Here is a 20926-nt window from a genome sequence, read left to right as displayed (position 1 = left end):
CGAGCCTCCATCTCAAAAAAGAAAAAGGCTCTGGTTCGTAATCCCTTTTTTTTTTTTTTTTTTTTTTTTTGGAGACAGAGTCTTGCTCTGTCGCCCAGGCTAGAGTGCGATGATGTGATCTTGGCTCACTGCAACCTCCACCTCCCGGGTTCAAGTGATTCTCCTACCTCAGCCTCTTGAGTAGCTGGGATTACAGGTGCGTGACACCACACCCAGCTAATTTTTGTATTTTTAGTAGAGACGGGGTTTCACCATGTTGGCCAAGCTGGTCTTGAACTCCTGGCCTCAAGTGATCTGCCTGCCTTGGCCTCCCAAAGTGCTGGGATTACAGGCGTGAGCCACCCTGCCCAGCTGCTTTGTAATACCTTTTATTTTAGAATAGTTTTAAATTTATAAAAACATTGTATCTCTAAAGATAGTACAAGGCCGGGCGCAGTGGCTTGTGTCTGTAATTCCAGAACTTTGGGAGGCCAAGGCAGGCAGATTACTTGAGCTCAGGAGTTTGAGACTAGCTGGGCAACATGGCAAAACCCTGTCTCTACCAAAAATTAGCTAGGCATGGTGATATACGCCTGTGGTCCCAGCTACTTGGGAGGCTGAGGTGGGAGGATCACTTGAGCCTGGGAGGTGGAGGTTGCAGTGAGCCAAGATCACACCACTGCACTCCAACCTGGGTGACACAGAGAGATCCCGTCTCAGGATAAATAAAAAAATAAAAATAAAGATAGTACAGAGAGTTCCCATATACCCCACACCCAGGTGCCCCATGATTAACATCTTACATTTGTAGGGTACCTTTGTCACAATTAGTGCACCAATACTGATACATTATTTTGATGCCTTTTTAACTACGTTAACTTATTTGATCCTCAAAACAATACTATGTGGTCATAGCTATTAGTATCCTCATTTTACAAATGAGGAAACTGAGGCACAGAGAAATGAAGTATCTTGTTGAAGGTGGTACAGCTAATGGAGGACCCAGGATGTACTACCAGGCAGGCAATCCGGCCCCAGAGCCCTTGCTCTTAACCAATGGGCTGTATTTCCTGTATGTCTGGGGGTAGGTGTCATGGCACTGAGGGTAGTCAAGGGGGGACTTCCTGGAGGACGCATTTGAGCTGCCAGTACTGTCAGCTCTGTATATAGTGATACTTTGAAGCCAGTGGAGCTGTGTCTGGGCCAGCTCCAGGTCCCTGTAGCCAACACAAGTTCTTTTACTTAGGGGAGCAAGGAATAGAGAGGGTTAGGGGTACATGCATGATGGCTGGACCTGCTGCAGGGCTCAGCAGAGTGAAGGTGAATCTGGGTGGAGGAGGCCGTGGGTGGAAGGGAAAGCCAGAGAGGATACCGGGAAGGAGGACAAGCTGGGAAGGGGCCTGGAGCATGGTTGGTGGCCAGCGAAGGCCTGGACACACCTGAGGAAAGATTAAGAAGTTTTTTTGTTGTTTATTTCTGCTTTTGCCACTTAAAAATATTCCCAAATGTATCTCTAAGGGCTAATAACTCTTTTTATATTTATTTATTGAGATGGAGTCTTGCTCTGTCTCCCAGGCTGGAGTGCAGTGGCGCAATTTTGGCTCACTGCAACCTCTGCCTCCCAGGTTCAAGCAATTCTCCTGTCTAAGCCTCCCGAGTAGGTGGGATTACAGGTGCCGGCAACCAAGCTGGGCTAATTTTTGTATTTTTATTAGAGATGGGGTTTCACCATATTGGTCAGGCTGGTCTTGAATTCCTGACCTCAGGTGATCCGCTTACCTTGGCCTCCCAAAGTGATGGGATTACAGGTGTGAGCCACCATGCCTGGCCCTTTTTTTTTTTTTTTTTTTTTGAGAGAAGGATTCTTTTTAAACACAACATCATTACCACATCTAAAAAATTAACAATAATTTTTCACTAACATCACTAGTCAGTGTTCAAATGCCCAAACTGTCTCATGAATTTGTTTTTATTTTGTTTGCTTTGCAGTTATTTATTTTTTCAAGATGGAGTCTTGCTCTGTTGCCCAGGCTGGGGTACAGTGGCACCATCATAGCTCACTGCAGCCCTGAACTTATGGGCTCAAGCGATCCTTCCACCTTAGCCTCCCTAGTAGCTGGGACTACAGGCATGTGGCACCATACCTGGCTAATTAAATTTTGTATTATTATTATTATTTTTTTTGTAGAGATGAGGTCTTGCTATGTTGACCAGGCTGGTCTCAAATTCCTAGCTTCAAGTGATCTTCCCACCTCTGCCTTCTAAAGCATTAAGATAACAGGCATGAGCCACCACACCCAGCCTGCAGTTATTTTGTTATTCAAGTCAGGATGCAAATAATTGTAATTGGTTGCTTCTCTATAGGGAGGCCAAGGTGGGCAGATCATGAGATCATAAGATCCAGACCATCCTGGCTAACACGGTGAAACCCCATCTCTAATAAAAATACAAAAAATTCGCCGGGCATGGTGGCAAACGCCTGTAGTCCCTGCTACTCGGGAGGCTAAGGCAGGAGAATGGCATGAACCCAGGAGGCAGAGCTTGCAGTGAGCCGAGATAGTGCCATAGCACTCCAGCCTGGGCAATAGAGCGAGACTCTGTCTCAATAAAAAAAAAAAAAAAAAAAAAAACCCAAAAACTCTATAGATACCCACCAATCCTCCACCAGCTCTCTGGCACTGTCTCTCTCTCTCAAAATATATTTGTTGAGGAAAGCTGGCCATTTGCCCTCTAGAGTCCTTCATCACCTGGGTTTGCTATTTGAATTTCTGTGGTGCAATTAACATGTTCCTCTGTCTCCTGAGAGTAAATTGGTGTAGGGAAGGTCTCGATGGGGGTCAGATTTGTTTATGGGGGGTTGCTTGTCTGCGTTGTGAAGAACACCTGGAAGGGTGTCCGGGAGCTCCGGGGCCCCTGAGGAGGCTGGGCAGTGGCCCTGGGGAAGGATCCAGTTTGGGCCAGAGCTGTGGGGGCAGAGGGCAGTCAGGAAGGAGGAGGAGCTTAGAAACCCAGATGGGTGTCTGCTTGGCTTTGCGGGGAAGGTAGAGAGAGAAGGAGGGAGAGGAGGAAAAATCACAAATTCCTCTCAGCACCACAGAAAATAGACTTTTATTTTTATCTGGGGGACCATAGAAGTTTTTTGCTGTAATTTTTGATCATGAAAACTTTCAAACATATAGAAAAGTTGAATAGTACAATGGTCACCACCACTGAGACCCAATAATTAACACTTTTCTAAATTTGCTGTATCTATGTATGGACAAATAGATAAATACATATACTTTTTTTCTTGTTAAGAGACAAAGTCTCACTCCATCACCCAGCCTGGGATGCAGTGGTGCGATCTTGGCTCACGGCAACCTCCGCCTCCTGGGTTCAAGCGATTCTTGTGACTCAGCCTCCCAAGTAGCTGGTGTGCCCTACCATGCTCAGCTTATTTATTTATTTATTGTATTTTTAGTAGAGTTTCACCATGTTGGCCAGGCCAGGTCTCGAACATATGAGCTCAGGTGATCTGCCTGCCTTGGCCTCCCTAAATGCTGGGATTACAGACATAATATATACACTTTCTCTCTCTCTCTCTGCTAAACGATTTGAAAGTGAGTTGCAGACATCGTGATGCTTCATCCGTCACTATGTCAGCATGAATCTCCTAAAAATGACCCTCCCCTCCGTGACCATTAGTATTACTAAAAAAATGAACAGGAATCAACAAATGTCTGGCAAATGTGAGCTTGTGGTATTTATTGAGCTCCGGCTGTGGGCCAGGCCTGGCGCTTGGCTCAGTCCCATTCTCTCTCACTTGACCCTCAGAACCACAGGCAGTACTTTACACAGAAGGAAATGGACTCAGAGAGGCAAAGTGACTCACCCAAGGTCACACAGCTCTGTAGTGTGATGGTCAAGGTGGAGCTTGACTGGAACCCAGGCCTGTGTGGCCATTCCCACTGTGTTCACGGTGGCCCCTTGACCAGCAGGCCCCTTGGAATGGACCCTTCCTAGGCTTGGCCAGGAGACTGTGTCATTTGAGAAAGAAGTTGGCATGGCACTCTCCATGTTCATGAGCCAAGGCCCACAGAAGTGAAAGGACCTGCTGGAGATCACACAGCAATTGAACAGGGCCGGCCTTTAGCCTCCTGCCCCTCCTCCCCACAGTCCATCAGCTGGGCACCCTCTCCCCCCTCCATTAGGCACAGCCCAGGCTAGGTGGCTCCCCTGGGGATTCATATGGATGTGGGAATCATTCCAGGAGGACAGGCTGCAGCTGGGAAAAGAGGGGCTGGTGCAGTCAACAGAGTCAGTCTAGAAGTCTGGCTCTGCCACTTTTTAGCTTGGTGACCTTGGGCAAATGACTTAACCTCTCTGATGCTCAGTTTCTCCTAAACCTACCTGCCAAGCTTATTCTGAGGTTCCAATGGGGCAGTGCACAGTGCCTGGCACCTAGCAGGCATTCTTTAAACATTTCCTTTTCTCTTCTTGCCCTTCTTGCCTTCTTTGCCTTTGTTTCTCATCTTGCCCTTACTAGGCATTCAATACATGTAGAATGCATTAATTCAGTCAGCTACCCTTTATGGGAGACCCACCCTGTGCCATGTGCTAGGCCTTGGAGAGTCAATGGGGAGCAAAACCATGGCCCTTACCCTAGTAGAGCTTAAGAACTGTGGGAGACAGAGGTCACTCTGCCAGGAGAGTGCTGCAGGGTGAGCCTCTGCAGGGCCTCTGTTGGTGGGTGGGCCACTGCAGGGCAGCGAGGGCTCCCCTGAGGAGGGGACCATTGAGCCGAGAGCAAAAAGAAGCACAGGCATTAATTGGACAACGGGGATCAGGGAACGGGGGAGCAGATGAGTGCAATCATGCTACTTCTCTCAGCCTCAGCTTAACCATCTGTAAAGTGGGGTGCTGACACTATCTTGCTAGCTGGCTTTGAGGACTTGGTGATATCGCAGATGTGAATATGCCCTGCAAGCCATGAAGTTCTCCTGCCAGCTCCCCGCAAGAGAGGCTCTGCAAGTATCTGAGGCCCCTGTTCCTCCCTCTGGCCCCTCTGGAAGGCTCATCTCCTACTTTCCTCTCCCCAGTGTTGGACAAGTGGTGAATATCAAGGCCAAGGTGAACCGGGCCTTCAACTCCAGCATGGAGGTGTGTGGGGTGGGCACTGCTTGGAAGTGGGTGCGTGGGTGGGTCCTCTACCTCTTCTCTCCATTCTTCTCCCTGCAGCCCAGGGTCACTCACACTCGCAGGGCCCTGATTAGAGCAGCAGAGTTCTGTAATGGTTGGCAGAGCAAGGGGAATCCCAAGGATCTTCCTGTCCCAAATCCCATAACACAGACAGGAAAATCGAGGCCCAGGAGGGGAAGGGACTTGCCCCAGGTCACTGAGCTACATAGATTCCAGTGTGGGACTTGACTTCCAGGCCCCTGAGTCTCACATCCAGCCTCAGCAGCCAGGTTTTTGTGGGAATGGAGGGAAGGCAGCATGAGCGCCTGATCTTGGAGGAGGAGCTGGGGCAGGGAGAGTGCTGGGTTCCAGCCCATGAGCTTGCCTCCCACAGCCCGTCTCCTCATCTGCAAAAGGGAACATGATTCCTATGTGGCAGGGTTGGAGGACTGCTGGTGATGCCCAGGGTTCTGTGAGCTGTGGGGGAGGGCTCTATTTCCCACCTATGGACTTCAGGCCCAGGCAACTTCACCAGCTGGGCCAGTGGTTCCTGAGGGAGCACTGAGGCGGGGTGACATAGTCCTGACTATGCCTCTGGGCACCCCATGAATGCTCAGGTACCCCCAGGTGCCTGTTCTTGATTTTTTATTTTTATTTTTATTATTTTTTTGAGATGAGGTCTTACTCTGTCACCCAAGCTGGAGTGCAGTGGTGCCATCATAGCTCACTGTAACCTCAAACTCCTGGGCTTTAGCAATATTCCTGCCTCAGCCTCCTGAGTAGCTGGGACTACAGGCATGTGCCACCACACAGCTAATTTTTGTGTGTGTGTGGTTTTTTTTTTTTTTTTTTTTTGCAGAGACAGGGGTCTCACTGTGTTGCCCTGGCTTGTTTTGAACTCCTGGCCTCAAGTGATCCTCCTGCTGCAGCCTCCCAAAATTCTAGGATTACAAGCCATTGAGCCTGGCCTATCCTTTAAATTTAGCCAACATTCTGCCTGTATGAAGCCCTGCTGTAGACAGTCTCATTTTAATCCTCTCAACAATCCCTCAAGGGTAGGTCTGATCACTCCCACTTTGTAGATGAGGAAACTGAGACCCAGAGAAGGGAAGTGACTTGCCCAAGGTTTCCCGGGGACCCAAGGGCAGAGTCAAACCCCCCCTCAGATCTCTGGCCTTCCAGACCTGGTAGGTGGTGCAGAAACTCTGGAGGCCTGGCCTGGGCTGGAACTTGCTGTCTGGTGCAGCTGCGGGGCTTCTAACTGGTGAGTGCAATGTTGTTCCTCATTCCTTCGCCCTTACTGTTCCTCTCCAGGTGGGCATCCAGGTGGCCTCGGAGGACCTGTGCTCTGAGAAGCAGTGGAATGTGTGCAAGGCCTTGGCCACCTTTGTGGCCCGCCGAGAGATCACCAAGGTAACTGGGTGCACCTGGCTGCTGGAACGCTGCTCAGTGACCTGGGCACCTGCCATGGCGAGTCTGGCTCAGGGGAGTGAGGTTAGGGGTTGGCAGAGGGGATGGGGAGGGACACAGCAGGAATCCACAGCTCCCTGAGGAAGGCCCACCCCTCATTGCACTGGAATCCCCCAGCCATCTCTCCCCTCCTTTCCCCCACCTCTCCCTGTGCTTCTCCAGCGAAGATTCTTCTGGTCTCACCATTCTGGTCTCACCATTCTGTCACCTACAGTGACACCTCCCATCCTCTGAGCCTTTGCCCAAGGAAGGGACCTGGGTGGGAGCTGGAGGATGAATCTGTATCAGGTCATCGTGGAGGCAGGAAGATAGGGCAAAGAGGGAGGAAGCCTTGGAACTGAGCAGCAGCCCACGCCTGCTGTGTGTTAGCCTCGGGCATGGGATGGTGCTGGGGACAGGCCCTTCTGCTATTTCAGGAGACTTGCCCTGAGTGTCCCCCACCCTGTCCCCTGGCCGACAGGTGAAGCTGAAGCAGATCACGCCGCGGACGGAAGAGGAGAAGATGGAGCACAGTGTGGCGGCTGAGCGCCGGCGCATGCGCCTTGTCTATGCGGACACCATCAAGGACCTCCTGGCCAACTGCGCCATTCAGGACGGTGAGTAGCTGCCAGCTGTGCATGGGGAGGGTAGCTGGCGTCCTGCATGGCCCCTCTGCCCCGGGCTCCCACTGGGCAGAGGCAGGAAGGGAGGCTCCGGGGACTTCCATCCACTGGTGGCCCTGGGCCTCTCTAGCCCTCTTGGCTCCGAGGTCTCCTCCAGGGAAAGGGAGTGTTTGGGCCTCTCTACCAGCTCCCAGGAACCATGAAGCTGCCGTTAGGTCATGTGGAAATCCCTTTGTTGGCCACAAAACGCATTTGGGTCTCCAGAAGCCAAGGTGTTTGGGAAGATAGTATTGAGCTATAACTTGAAGACTGTAGAATTTTTTAAAAAGCATATATATATATGTATGCATCTATAAAAAGCATATATAGGCCGGGCGTGGTGGCTCATACCTGTAATCCCAGCACTTTGGGAGGCCGAGGCGGGTGGATCACCTGAGGCCAGGAGTTCAAGACCAGCCTGGCCAACATGGTGAAACCCCATCTCTACTAAAAATACAAAATTAGCTGGGTGTAGTGGCGTGCACCTGTAATCCTAGCTACTCTGGGGGCTCAGGCAGGAGAATCGCTTGGACCTGGGAGGCGGAGATTGCAGTGAGCCGAGATCACACCATTGCACTCCAGCCTAGGCAAAAAGAGCGAAACTCCATCTCAAAATAAATAAATAAGTATATAGCATATATAAAACATGTAAAAAGCATATATATATGCTTATGTGTATGTGTGTGTATATATGCATACACTCACACACACGTATATATATTCCCACCCCTCAAAAGATAAAATAAAAAGCAAGACTCCTTTCTATCCCAGAATCCAGGTCGTCTCCCCAGAAGCATCTACTATTACCCGTTTTAGGGTATCTTTCCAGAAGTATTCCCTGTATATCTAAGCATAGCATGTATTATTTAGCTCCTGAAAAGGGGCATTCAGTACATACTGTTTTGTATCTTGCAGTTTCCCCTTAAAAATATATCCTGGGGGTTGTTCTATACCAGTACAGAAAGATCTACTTTGGACTGGGTGGGATTTTGACAGATGGGAGATAAGGAAGGGCTCCTGACAGAGGGCACAGCCTGGGCAAAGGCCCAGAAGGGAGACCTTGGACTTGTTTACTTATCTCCAGAATGTTCAAATTTGAGTCTTTCTCGAAACCAAAAGGAGGCGATCTTAGGAGAAAATCTCCCTGGAGTGGGGAGAGAGCAGGCAGAACTCGCCAAGCCCAGAGGAAGCCTCAAGCTATGCCCTGACTTCCATGTGCCCTGGTTCTACTGGGCTTGGAGGCTGGAGCTGGGGAGGCCCAGCTCTTCCTACAGTCGTCAAGGCCCCTTTGATCCATCCATCCCCTTGCAGCCCTCCTAAATCTCTTCTGTCCTAACAGCCTTCCCGCCTAAGAATCAGCTCAAGTGCCTTTGCCTGGCACTGGGCCTTCTGGCTGGCCACTCAGCTTCACTGGGTACTGTCTCTTGACCTGCTGCAGCTCCTGTTAAGCCACAGGCCCCACTGCCCCGTGAATACCCTCCCCGTCCTGTCTCCAGACCTTGGCTGAGGCCACCCTCAACTTCCCCTCATGTCTGCCCCCACCCTGTCTGTGGTCTCTCTGAAAGCCTGCAAGCCAAGCCAAGGGCAATGCCAGCTCTTTGATGGACGCTCCCTGAAGAAGTCTCTCCATGGGAGATAGGAGACAAATGACACCACCTTGGGTTTGGTGGGGCATGCCAGCATCTGCTGCCCTGAAGCCCAAGGCCCCATGCACTGCCTGGCCTCTCCTACTAAGGATATTCTAACACTATTGCTGCCAAGGATAAGGGAATCACCAGGGCAGAAGGCAGGGAAAAACCATCCTTTTTGAGAGCATATTTACTGGAGTCAAGTACTTTGTGATTATTATTTTTTTTGAGACAGAGTCTCACTCTGTTGCCCAGGCTGGAATATAGTGGTGTGATCTCGGCTCACTGCAACCTCTGCCTCCCAGGTGCAAGTGATTCTCGTGGCTCAGCCTCCTGAGTAGCTGGGATTACAGGCGCTCGCCACCATGCCCAGCTAACTTTTTTGTATTTTACTAGAGACAAAGTTTCACCATGTTGGCCAGGCTGGTCTTGAACTCCTGGCCTCAAGGGATCTACCCTCCTTGGCCTCCCAAAGTGCTGAGATTATGGGCATGAGCCATTATGCCTGGCCTTGAGTCAAGCACTTTGTGACAATAATCACATTTCATCTTCAAACAGTCCTGTCGGGTTGGATTTCATGCCTGCTTTTACAGATGAGGCAACCGAGGCTCAGAGGGATTACTTTATTTGCCCAAGGCCATACAGGCAGTCTGGAGTGGAGCTGAGGCTCAGACCTGCTGTCTTGTCTCAGAGCTGGTGCTGCGTCCACTGTACTGGACAGGCTCATCCCTCTCACCCAGGGCCACCCTCTGCCTCACGTGCACTCTGTGCTGAGTAAATAAAAGAACCTGAGTGGGGTAGAGTGGTGGCGGTCCCGGGGCTGCCTGTGGGGAGGGGCTGCCCTTGGGAATGTTCTCACCTCCCCGCTTCCCTCCCTTATCCCATCCTTGGTCAGATCTGGAGAGCAGAGACTGTAGCCGCATGGTGCCGGCTGAGAAGACCTGTGTGGAGAGTGTGGAGCTGGTCCTGCCTCCCCATGCCAATCACCAGGGCAACACCTTTGGGGGCCAGATCATGGCCTGGATGGAGAATGTGGCCACCATTGCAGCCAGGTAAGGGCAGAGTGTGCTGCCTCTGCCTCCCCTCCTTTCTCCTCCTCCTCCCCTTGGCCACCTCCCTCTGGAGGGGAAACCCCAGCTTGGGGTTGGCATTCAAGGCTTCAGAAGCTTGGCTGTTCTGAATCAGAGAAATGAATTTTTGTGAACTGACCATTCCTTGTTCTACTAAAAAAGCTAGCATCTTTTACATGGGAAACACCAGGTCTCTTGGCCTGGCGCTAGATCCTCCCCTTGATCTGGCCCTACCTGCACTCCTTCTAGTATCTATGTTCCCTTCACATCAAGCCTTCTAGTATCTATGTTCCCTTCACATCAAACCATTTGCCGTTCTCTGTTCCCATCCTCCACTTTCCCAGCCCCTGCGTTTGCTCCTGATGTAGCCTCTTGCTGTGCTTCCCCTACTCTTCTTTGTCTGCTAATATCCTGCCCACTTCCTCCATAAAGCCATCTCTGACTGTTCCCTTCTTCTAAGGGGTGAAATTGTTTTCTCTCCTCTAACATCTGTTTCTGTCCGGGGCTTGTTCTACCCTAAATATCAGGGTATTTTTTATAGTTATGGTAACTGACCTTCACTAATTGACACTCTCACACCTCCAAGACTTTGCTCTTGCTGTTCCCTCTACCAGGAGTGCCTTTCCCAACCCATGCCCTTCCCAGCCAGGTGGATTCCTCCTTATTCTTTAGAGCCTGGCTTAAATGGCCCCTCCTCCAGTTTAACCTGTGGGAGACAGTACATAAGCAATGCTGTTTTGGGCAGGCCTGGCTATGAGTGCAGTAAGATCCTGGAGGAGCCTGATGGTCAGGGAAGCCTGCCTGAAGGAAGAGCACTTCAGCTGGGACTTGAATGCCAAGTAGCTTTGGGTAAGGGGAAGGCTTCTGGATAGTGGGAACAGCAGCTACCAAGGTGTAAAAGTTGGAAGGAAAATGGGAAAGGGGTTTACCCAAAGCCCTGCTTTCTTCTGTCCCCTCAAACTTGGCTTCTTTCCAGCCATGCATAGACCTCAGTATTCTAAGCTATGAAATGGGACTTTAGTTCTGTGCCTCTGAGCAGAACTGCCACTGGGTTGGGTGGCAGTGGGTGGGTCAGAATGTGTAGTTCCAGGCTGCGTCTGGGGATGGGACCAGGGTAGAAGGCCGGCCCAAGCTGGCCTAGCGTGGTGGCTCACACCTGTAATCCCAGCACTTTGGGAGGCTGAGGCCACTTAGGCCAGGAGTTCAAGACCAGCCTGGGAACAAGGTAAAACCTCATCTCTACTAAAAACACAAAAATTAGCCGGGTGTGGTGGTGCATGCCTGTAGTCTCAGCTACTTGGGAGGCTGAGGCAGGAGAGTCACTTGAACCTGGGAGGAGGAGGTTGCAGTGAGCCGAGATTGCACCACTGCGTTCCAGCCTGGGCAACAGAGTGAAACCCTGTCTCAAAAAAAAAAAAAAAAAAAGAGAGGCCAGGCGTGGTGGCTCATGCCTGTAATCCCAGCACTTTGGGAGGCCGAGGGGGGTGGATCACCTGAGGTCAGGAGTTCGCAACCATGCTGGCCAACATGGTGAAACCCCGTCTCTACTAAAAATACAAAAAATTAGCCGGGCATGGTGGCGGACACCTGTAATCCCAGCTACTCAGGAGGCTGAGGCAGGAGAATTGCTTGAACCTAGGAGGCAGAAGTTACAGTGAGCTGAGATCCCGCCATTGCACTCCAGCCTGGGCAACAAGAGTGAAACTCTGTCTCAAAAAAAAAAAAAAAAAAAAAAAAAAAAAAAAAATATATATATATATATATATATATATATATATATACACATATATAAATATAAATCTGGCCCAAACTAGTGGCTGAAGCACCAGGGGCATTCCTTCTGTCTCCCCCCACCCCTGCCTCCTCAGCCGGCTCTGCCGTGCCCACCCTACGCTGAAGGCCATTGAAATGTTCCACTTCCGAGGCCCGTCCCAGGTCGGCGACCGTCTGGTGCTCAAAGCCATCGTGAACAATGCCTTCAAACATAGGTGAGGGTCTGGGATGGGTGCAGCCAGGGCCATTCAGGGCTGAGGGCTCTTCCTGACCCTAGAAAGGACCCTACTTCAAACTGTCCAGGAGCCGTTTGCCCTGCAGACAGGGTCTAAATCCCTGCCTGGCTGATGGGTTCCTTCACTGTCTCTGAAATTCAGCTCTGATTTTCCCTTCTTGGGAGCCTTCCCTGGCTCCCAGTCCTGCCCAACCCTGGCTGGGTCAGGGACCCCTTCTCTGGGATCCCCCAGCCCCTGTCTCCCGCTGTCTCAGATCAGTGTCTCTGTCTCCCTCCTTGGCTCCTGGCTCCATGCCTGGACCGCTGTAGATGCTCAGATCACAGGGCCACTTCTTGCCAGTGTTTGGTTATTTATCAAACCCTTTCCCACACATTTCCTAAAATAATTAGTCCACAGAGTCTTTGCCTTTGCAATGAATTCTGAAACCTACTCCCATGAAAGCTGACTTTAAATAAGTAAATTTTTTGAGAATTTGAGAGGTCATTATTTAATTATTAAAAGTGAGGGATCAGGAGCCAGGCTGCCGGGTTCAAGTTTGGCTCCACCTCTTACTGGCTCTGTGACCTTGGAAGTAACTTAACCCCTCTGAGTGTCAGTTCTTTCACCTATAAAATGGGGCTCATCACAACTACCTCAGAGTTATGAGGATTCAATGAGCCGTTAGTAGTAGAACGCCAGAGAAAATGTCCGGTAAAGGTCAGCCATTGTGGCTGCTCTTACTGTTATTGTTGTTATATGCAGTCTGACTTGCACATGTTCTGCCACGGTGCAGGGGAAAAGCCCTTTTGTAGGAGCTGTGAAGCCTGGATTTTAGTCCAGATTCCAGGAATCTGGAATCCTTGGAAAAATTATTGCCCAGTTCTAGGCCTTGGTTTCCCCATCTATATAATATCCACATTCTGCAATCATAGAACTTCCAAAGTGAGGGGGAATGGTGGTGGCTGCTATTTTATAATTAATAAAGATGGTAAGTGGCTGAGCGCAGTGGCTTACGCCTGTAATCCCAGCACTTTGGGAGGCCGAGGCAGGAAGATCACTTACGGCTCGGAGTTCAAGACTATCCTGGCCAACATGGCGAAACCCTGTCTCTATGAAATAAACAAAAAATGAGCCAGGCATGGTGCACACACCTGTAATCCCAGCTACTCAGGAGGCTGAGGCACGAGAATCCCTTGAATCCAAGAGGCGGAGGTTGCAGTGAGCCGAGATTGTACCACTGTACTCCAGCCTGGGCGACAGAATGAGACTGTTTCAAAAAATAAATAAAGGAATAAAGAAATAAAGACAGTAAGATACATGAATAGCAGCAACTGAGCTGTTTGAAGCAAGGCTGCCACAGCACTTGTAAATATGCACATAATGAACATTTTCTAATTAGGCCGTCCACCTCCACCTCCTGGTTTATGTCCTTATATCCCTTTGCAGTTTTTGATGGCATATTATACCTTTGCTTTCCTGTTGGTTGCCTCCGCCCCCGACTGTTAGCCCATGAGGCATAGACTGGACAGGTTTATTCACTCCCGCGTCCTCACAGGGCCGGACACACACAGGAGGTGCTCTGTAAACACTGGTGGAGGGAGCGGTCCCAGGTGTCCTGTCACTGGGACTCCGATCCACGTTGCTGGAAGAACTGCAGGAGTGTATGTGAGTGTGTGTGTGCATACATGTGTGTGTATGTGTGTGCATACGTGTGTGTATGTGTGTGCATGCATGTGTGTGGGCGCATGTGTGCATGTGTGTGTGTGAGTGTGTGTGTTGGGGAGGAGGCATGGCCCTTGGACATGACCTGGACAGGAAGGTCTGTCCAGGTTGGAAGCCACACTCCCTCCCCTCAGCATGGAGGTGGGCGTGTGCGTGGAGGCCTATCGCCAGGAGGCTGAGACCCACCGGCGCCACATCAACAGTGCCTTTATGACCTTTGTGGTCCTGGACGCAGATGACCAGCCCCAGTTGCTGCCCTGGATTCGGCCCCAGCCCGGAGTAAGTGGGACCAGCGCCCTGCCCCACCAGCAGCTCCCCTCCCCTCCCTCTCTGCCCTGGCATGGTGGAGACTGCCAGCCCCCTACAGGCCTAGAGGCATGAGGGGTCCACCCTACCCCTGTGCTGGGGCACAGCCAGCTGAGTGTCCTGGCTGTGAGCCCCGGGATGCCCCTTGTGCAGGGCGGGCTTGTTCTGCCTGACAGAACTCGGAATATGTGTGGGTCTGGCTCGGAGCTGGGGGTTAATGGGCTGTCATGAGCCTGCAGGGTTGGAAGAGTACTGGCTTTGGAGTCAGATGTGGGTTGGAACCTCGCCTCTACTACATTCAAGTGATGCCCCCTCGAGCTTTCAGTCTCCATGTGTAAAATGGGCATATCTGCAGTCCCTACCTCACAGGACTGTGGGGCGATAGATGCAGTACTGACTCCATGCGTGGCTGCACCCTGGGAGCGGTCAGGAGGATGGTGAAAGCAACGCAAGGGGCACGGGAAGACAGTCAGGAGCCTGGTGCAAGGTCCTCTCTTACAAAATACTCTCTGTGCCTCCTGTGGGCCAGGCCTTGGAGAGGCCGCTCCCTCCCTTGGGGGAGGTCCCCTGCCCTTCCTGCTGGCCTTCCAGAGGCTAGCGTGGGCTGTGGAGTTGGGTGGAGCCTCGGGACCGGGAGCTGGGGGTCACAGCCACAGCCGCTTCCCAGGCATTTTTCTTGTACTTGGGGCTGGAGGACGTTAGACGTGGTGGTAAAGAGGGTGGGCTTGAGGCAGGCCATTGGGGTGCTGATCCTGGCCTCGGCCCTTACCCCTGTGGCCTTGGCAAGCCCTCACCCTTCCTTGTCTCAGGTTCCTCCTCTGTAGAATGGATACAGCACCAGCCCCAGCCTCAGAGGGTTGTTGTAAGGATTTGGTGCAATTCCACGTGGAAAGCCCTTGAGAAGAGTGGCTGGTGTGTAGTGAGTGCTCAGTAAATGTGGACTCTCATTACCATTGTGAGTGGCCTGTAAGGATCCCCATTTTACAGAGGAGGAAACTGAGGTCTGGCCAGGGGAGGTGGTGTTCCCAGGTCGCTCAGAGAGTTTGAGGGGAGCTGGGGCTACAGCTTAGTTTCCCACTTTCCTGGCCAGGATGTTTTGATTCCAGCTGCCCCAGAGACACCTGAACTCCACATTAGGGCTGCAGGATCTCCTTGGGCCCTGGGGGATGGAGAGGGGGCAGGATGGAGGGTGGGGGTAGCTGGTTGCCTATCCCGACTTCCTCCCCAGGATGGTGAGCGGCGGTACCGAGAGGCCAGTGCCAGAAAGAAGATCCGCCTGGACAGGTGAGTAGGGGCTGAGTGGTGGGCAGAATGTGGATTCGGGGCTGTTCACGCTCCGCTGACCCCAGGGCACTCGCTTTTCTTCAGAGCTGCCCGTGCGTTGGGCCCTGGGCCGGGCCCTTTACATCCTCTCGTTTTGGTCTTATTACACAGCGGTCTTCTGGCCTGTTGTACACACGAGGACGCTGGGGACAGAGGGGTTAGGTGGCTTGCCCAGGGACACACAAATATCATCAGCAGAGTCAGAATTTGAAGCTGGCTGAGTCCAGCCGATTTTAAATCCTGTGTTCTTGCCATTGATTCTGATGCCCATTTGGCAGATGAAGAAACGTTCAGAGAGGAGATGCAGTTGTTCAAGAGGTAAAGCCACTTTGGGAGGCCGAGGCAGGCAGATCCCCTGAGTTCAGGAGTTTGAGACCAGCCTGGCCAACATGGCAAAACCCCGTCTCTACTAAAAATACAAAAATTAGCTGGGCGTGGTGGCTCTCGCCTGTAGTCCCAGTGCGCCTACAGTCAGGAGGCTGAGGCTGAGGCTGAGGCAAGAGAATCGCTTGAACCGGGAGTTGCAGGTTGTAGTAAGCCGAGATTGTGCCATTGCACTCCAGCCTGGGCAACAGAGCAAGACTCTGTCTCAAAATAAATAAATAAATAAAAATGAAGCCAGGTGTGTCTGACTCTGCTGTGAAAGCATTTATGGACTTTAGAGGCTGTAAGCACAGCAGGGATCACAAGCTGTTGTTAGTAAGAAAGTGTGCATCTATGGCATTTGCTGAGCATTTACCGTGTGCCAAGCACTGTTATTGTGATGTCCCCATGAGGCAGGGGTGACTGCTGATCCCATTTCACAGATGAGGACACAGCAGCACCACGGTGAGGTCACTCAGCAGGGGTATGGGGTGTGGGGATTGAGCCTTAGACGCCATACCCTTCCTTGCTGGCTCGCTCCCACCTCTGAGCTTTCCCTGGTGTAGGGGCCGAGCTGGTGTGCCCTCAGCTGCTGTGTCCTGTGTGACCATCCAGCCTCCCTACCCAGACAGGAGTCTCCCACTTTGCTGGGATCAGCACAGGGCCTAGCACAGAGTAGGCCTGCAGTAGAGTCTGTGGAAAGTGCTGAACTTCCAGGGGACCCAGGTTGTCATCTTCTCTCCTTCCTAGGAAGTACATCGTGTCCTGTAAGCAGACAGAGGTGCCCCTCTCCGTCCCCTGGGACCCTAGCAACCAGGTAAGGCTCTCTGCTCTGAGAGGACAGTCTTCAGACCCACCGGGCCCCCACCCTTCCCTGCTTGTCAGAACAGGTTTGGAGGAAAGCCGGGGAGAGCAGGATATGAATGACACGCCTCATGATTGCTACCATTAGCAAGGAGCTGGCCTGCGTCCCTGTTTGGTAGGTGGAAACGGAGACCCTGAGAGGCAGAGTAGCTTGTCCAGGGTCACACAGTGGGTCTAGCCAAGCCCAAGCCTGGACCTCCCTCCTCAATGCCCAGGACTCTTTCCACAGCACCTGCCGCACCACCCCCCCACCGCCCAACCCATTCCTGGCCCAGGTTCCTCTCTGGCACACCCTTGGCCTTGGCTCAGGGGCCCTGGAGGAAGGGGGCGGGGTAGTGGTAGCACCTGTGTACTCTTCCAGGTGTACCTGAGCTACAATAACGTCTCCTCCTTGAAGATGCTTGTGGCCAAGGACAACTGGGTGCTGTCCTCGGAGATCAGTCAGGTAGCTGACCCCACCCACCCAATTTTCCTTTCTCTTCTGAGCCAGAGATGGCTAATGGCAAGCAACAAGAACTCTCCCACACCACTTATGTCAAAAAAAGATCTCTTCAAAGAATTGGGTGAGATCAAGAAACCAGTCCAGTTATGGAAACGTACCCGCCCCTGCAGGGCCTGGAGTCGAGAACCCCTAGATTCTTCTCTCCTGCCTGCCCCGCTTCCTGTTCTCAACCACTCAGGTCTGCTGCTGTCTGACCAGGCACTTCCTCCCTCTCTGTTCTTCTGCAGTGATCACTGCAGGGATCGGGGCAGCCAGCAGGCACGGGCTTACAGGAGACCTAAGCTCTGCCAGCTGCCTGTTCCCTTAGACAAGCCACTTCCTGCCTGTGCCACTGGGGCTTGGATGGGCACCTGGCTGTCAGGAACCACCGGATGTTGCCTTAGTCACTGTTGTCTTAAGCCACCTTCCTGTCCATTTGTGCTGAATTCATAATTCGTGGGGATGCAGCTGAGACTCAGAGAGGTTGAGCTGCGTGTTCACAGTCACACAGCAAGTCAGCTGTAGCCCTGAGCTTCCAGTCTCAGCCTCCAGCATCCCCATCAGTCCACTCCACCACCCAGCAAATGAGGCTGCCCTCTGTCCCATGCAGGTCCGCCTGTACACTCTGGAGGATGACAAGTTCCTTTCCTTCCACATGGAGATGGTGGTGCATGTGGATGCAGCCCAGGCCTTCCTGCTGCTCTCGGACCTGCGTCAGAGGCCAGAGTGGGACAAGCACTACCGGTGAGGGGCCAGGGTGAGGGCAGGGCAGTGTCCCTTCTCCGGCCTGATGAGGGAGAGAGTGTCTCCTTCTGCGGGTCATCCTCCATGATGCTCTGCCCTGCTGGGGCTGGGGGTGGGTTGGAGTTCCATGCTGGGTGGGGGGTCAGGGTCATGGGTATTTTGAGCCCTTAGGGAAGAGACTGAGCATGGAACTAGAGCTGGAGGCTTGAGTTGAAGTCCTGCTTCTGTCCCAACCAGCTGTGTGACGTTGGATAAGTCAAAGTCACTTCCTTTCTGGCCTCAGTTTCTCTCTTCTTAAAATGCATGCTTGGATGGCGGGTCATGGATTTACACTCAGAGATACTGATTTTCAAACCATGTGCTGTGGAGTTCTGTGTTCCCAAAGGGGCTTCCGGAACTGCTGGGGGTGGAGTCGGAAGGATGAAGGGTGAGCGGGACATAGCATGGCCAGTTTGTTGAACTTACCAAGTTTGCTGATTTTTCTCACAAATATATTATTTTTGAATATAATGAATGATTATGAATAGAAATATGTTATTCCTTTACATACATTTGTTCCTCCAAATTTATTGATTGTTCGCATGACTATCTTCTTCTCGAATTTAGTCAAGGAAGATAAATATGTTCTTAGGAAAATAGCAAAATTTGTGTTTTTCAAGTCCCCTTAAAGTCATTTTCTGTTCTGCCATCACCGGGGCTCGGGGGGGGTTCTTTGATAATTGCTTGTTATGAGGAGCCTACATTCTGGAGGATTTCTGTAAGGAGGTTCTGTGTGTTTGGAAATTCAGTCCGCTGGTCACTTGGTGAATTGTATTTTGACAAACTGGCTTTCGCCTCCCCACCCCATCTATTTTCTCCAGAGCAGGCTTGTAGCTCTTTATACATGGGCTTCCTGCTGAAGGTGTCTTTGCAAAAAGGGCCATGTTGCCTTAAAAAGCCCTGGCCCAGCTGACTCAGGCCTGCTGGTTGTCCCCTTCCAGAAGGCAGAGAGGTGATTTGGTGGTGGATGTCGTGTAGGGGGAGGGCGGTTGTGCATGTGGTAGGTGGGCTTCTTGGAGGGAGGCTGGAGTGGGCCTTGAAGGCCAGACCAAATCTTGATACTTGATGGGATTTGTGGGGGAGTGGCCTGAGGGGAAAGAGAGCCCCTAGTTTCTTCCCCATACCCTGCCTACTGCTGAGTGCAGGCAGGGGAGTGGGGAGGAGGCGGTGGGTCTGGACATGGCCATGTCTGCCTCTGTGTGGGTGTCCTTGTGTGGGTGCACGTGTTGGTATGAACCTGTGTATGCCCATGCATGTATGTGTCAGGTGCCTGGGCCTGGGGATACATCTCTGCCACCTGATAGCCTGGACACACCCCAGCCCTGCTTCCTTATTAGCTCTGTGGCCGTGGGCAGGTTATCTTCCTCATCTATGAGATGGGAATACTAAAAGCGTCTACAGCATGGGGCTGTTATGGAGATTAAGTGACACATGTAAAGCATTTAGAACAGCACCTGGCACTCAGTGGGCGCTCAGTAAATATTAAGAACAACTGCTAAATCATCACACGTCCTTGTGGTGTCTGCACCTGCGCAGACATGTATAGACACACGTGGGTCTCTGTGTACACTGATGTCTGTCCATGTGCCTGTGCACATATGACCACATGTGTGCATGTATGTGCACATCTTTGTTCCCATGTCTGTGTGTATGTGTTCATTTACTTGCATGCATGTCTACATGTGCCTGTGTGTGCACACACACATGTGTGTCCATCTTGGCTGGGCTTTGCTGCCTTCCTGCTGGCCCTTGCTGAGCAGTACAGGGGGTGACATCCCACCACAGAAGCTGCTCAGGCACTGCAGCGTGGCAGGGCCCGGGCAGACCCGCTGCTTGCATGGGAGCTGGAAGCTTCCTGGGGCCCTGAGATCCCGGCCTCCCCACAGGAGCGTGGAGCTAGTGCAGCAGGTAGACGAGGACGACGCCATCTACCACGTCACCAGCCCTGCCCTTGGAGGTCACACAAAGCCCCAGGACTTCGTGATCCTGGCCTCGAGGCGGAAGCCTTGTGACAATGGGTGTGTGCCTATCTGCTGTGGGGTGGGGGACACAACTGGACAGGGTGGTAGGGTGGCCGCATCTCCCTCCCAGGGAAGGGCTTCAGCCTGGAGCCAGAGCTCTGCTTCCCGTTGGCTGTGGGGCCCCAAGCACCACTAGACTTTTCTGGGCTGCTGTGGCTTTACTATGGGTAAAATGAGGGATAGGGGCACACACTTCCCCTCTTGTCGCATTCCCTAGAGCAGGGCCACCCTTACCCAGGGTGGCTCAGGCTGCCTCGATGCAGGCCTTGGGCAGGATATTTCTCATGTGGCCACCTCCTTGGCCTCCTCCCTCTGACAGCCCTGTGTGGGCTGGAGGGCCTAAACATCTCTTTTGCTGGAGAGACAGGGACAGAAAAAAAATCCCAAAGCCCATGAGTCTTCCCCTGAGCGCTGAAGTGGACTGGCTTTTCCAGAAAGTCCACAGTGAAGTCAGGTTGGCTCCTGGTGAATTCAGTGCTAACCCACAGGTACCTCCTCCCTCCAGCCTGGCCCTGAGCCCCGCATTGGGGCTTTAAGAGTCGATGTACCTTGCATCCCCCTGGTGAGGAATCTGTGCTAGAGGGGGCAGGGTCTGGGCCTTGGTTGGGCAGAACAGGCCCCCACTGTCTTCTGTGGCTGACCCCTGTCCCCTTGCTACCCTTCCTTCACTCAGGGACCCCTATGTCATCGCGCTGAGGTCGGTCACGCTGCCCACACACCGAGAGACGCCAGAGTACAGACGCGGAGAGACCCTCTGCTCAGGCTTCTGCCTCTGGCGCGAGGGGGACCAGCTGACCAAGGTGAGGCCGGTCCCCCCAACCACGCCCCCAGCCTGGCTCCACCCCAACACCACATGTGTATTGAGCTCAGCACTGCTGGGCTAGGATAGTCTCAGAGCTGGCCCCCCAGCAGGCTCCCCCTTCCAGCCTGGGGAAGCCTGAGAGTGTCAGGGGCTGAAAATGATCTAATCTGTGTATAGGTAAGTCAGAGGCCACTGCATGGTCTTGGAAAAAGCTCTGGGTGCTGAAGGCAGAAGGCCTGGGTTCTGAACTGAAATTCCATCTCACTCATCATTCACTTGGATAGCCCTCCTCATCTAGGAAGGCTTTATATGACTCTGAGGGCCCATA

At 52.2% G+C, this 20926-nt stretch overlaps 1 protein-coding gene across 8 annotated transcripts in view; it reads left to right on the top strand.

Annotated features, from left to right (window-relative positions):
- ACOT11 (acyl-CoA thioesterase 11) overlaps positions 1 to 20926 on the top strand; it is a 91738-nt gene that overhangs the window by 44199 nt on the left and 26613 nt on the right. For 5 of the 8 annotated variants that reach the window (XM_063698371.1, XM_063698372.1, XM_031008512.3 and 2 more), the window contains 12 exons: positions 5058 to 5118; positions 6451 to 6549; positions 7067 to 7202; positions 9771 to 9927; positions 11814 to 11933; positions 13790 to 13934; positions 15190 to 15245; positions 16398 to 16464; positions 16873 to 16956; positions 17603 to 17736; positions 19662 to 19793; positions 20470 to 20596. In XM_063698371.1, coding sequence (XP_063554441.1) covers positions 5058 to 5118; positions 6451 to 6549; positions 7067 to 7202; positions 9771 to 9927; positions 11814 to 11933; positions 13790 to 13934; positions 15190 to 15245; positions 16398 to 16464; positions 16873 to 16956; positions 17603 to 17736; positions 19662 to 19793; positions 20470 to 20596 — 1318 coding nt within the window. The remainder of the gene's footprint in view (positions 1 to 5057; positions 5119 to 6450; positions 6550 to 7066; positions 7203 to 9770; positions 9928 to 11813; positions 11934 to 13789; positions 13935 to 15189; positions 15246 to 16397; positions 16465 to 16872; positions 16957 to 17602; positions 17737 to 19661; positions 19794 to 20469; positions 20597 to 20926) is intronic. The other 3 variants (XM_063698374.1, XM_063698373.1, XM_031008520.3) reach the window with 1 other exon arrangement.

Source organism: Gorilla gorilla, chromosome 1 (assembly GCF_029281585.2).
Source record: "Gorilla gorilla gorilla isolate KB3781 chromosome 1, NHGRI_mGorGor1-v2.1_pri, whole genome shotgun sequence".
Lineage (NCBI taxonomy): Eukaryota > Metazoa > Chordata > Mammalia > Primates > Hominidae > Gorilla > Gorilla gorilla.
The sequence above is the reverse complement of the archived record's forward strand: the minus strand, read 5'-3'. Positions and strand labels throughout refer to the sequence as shown.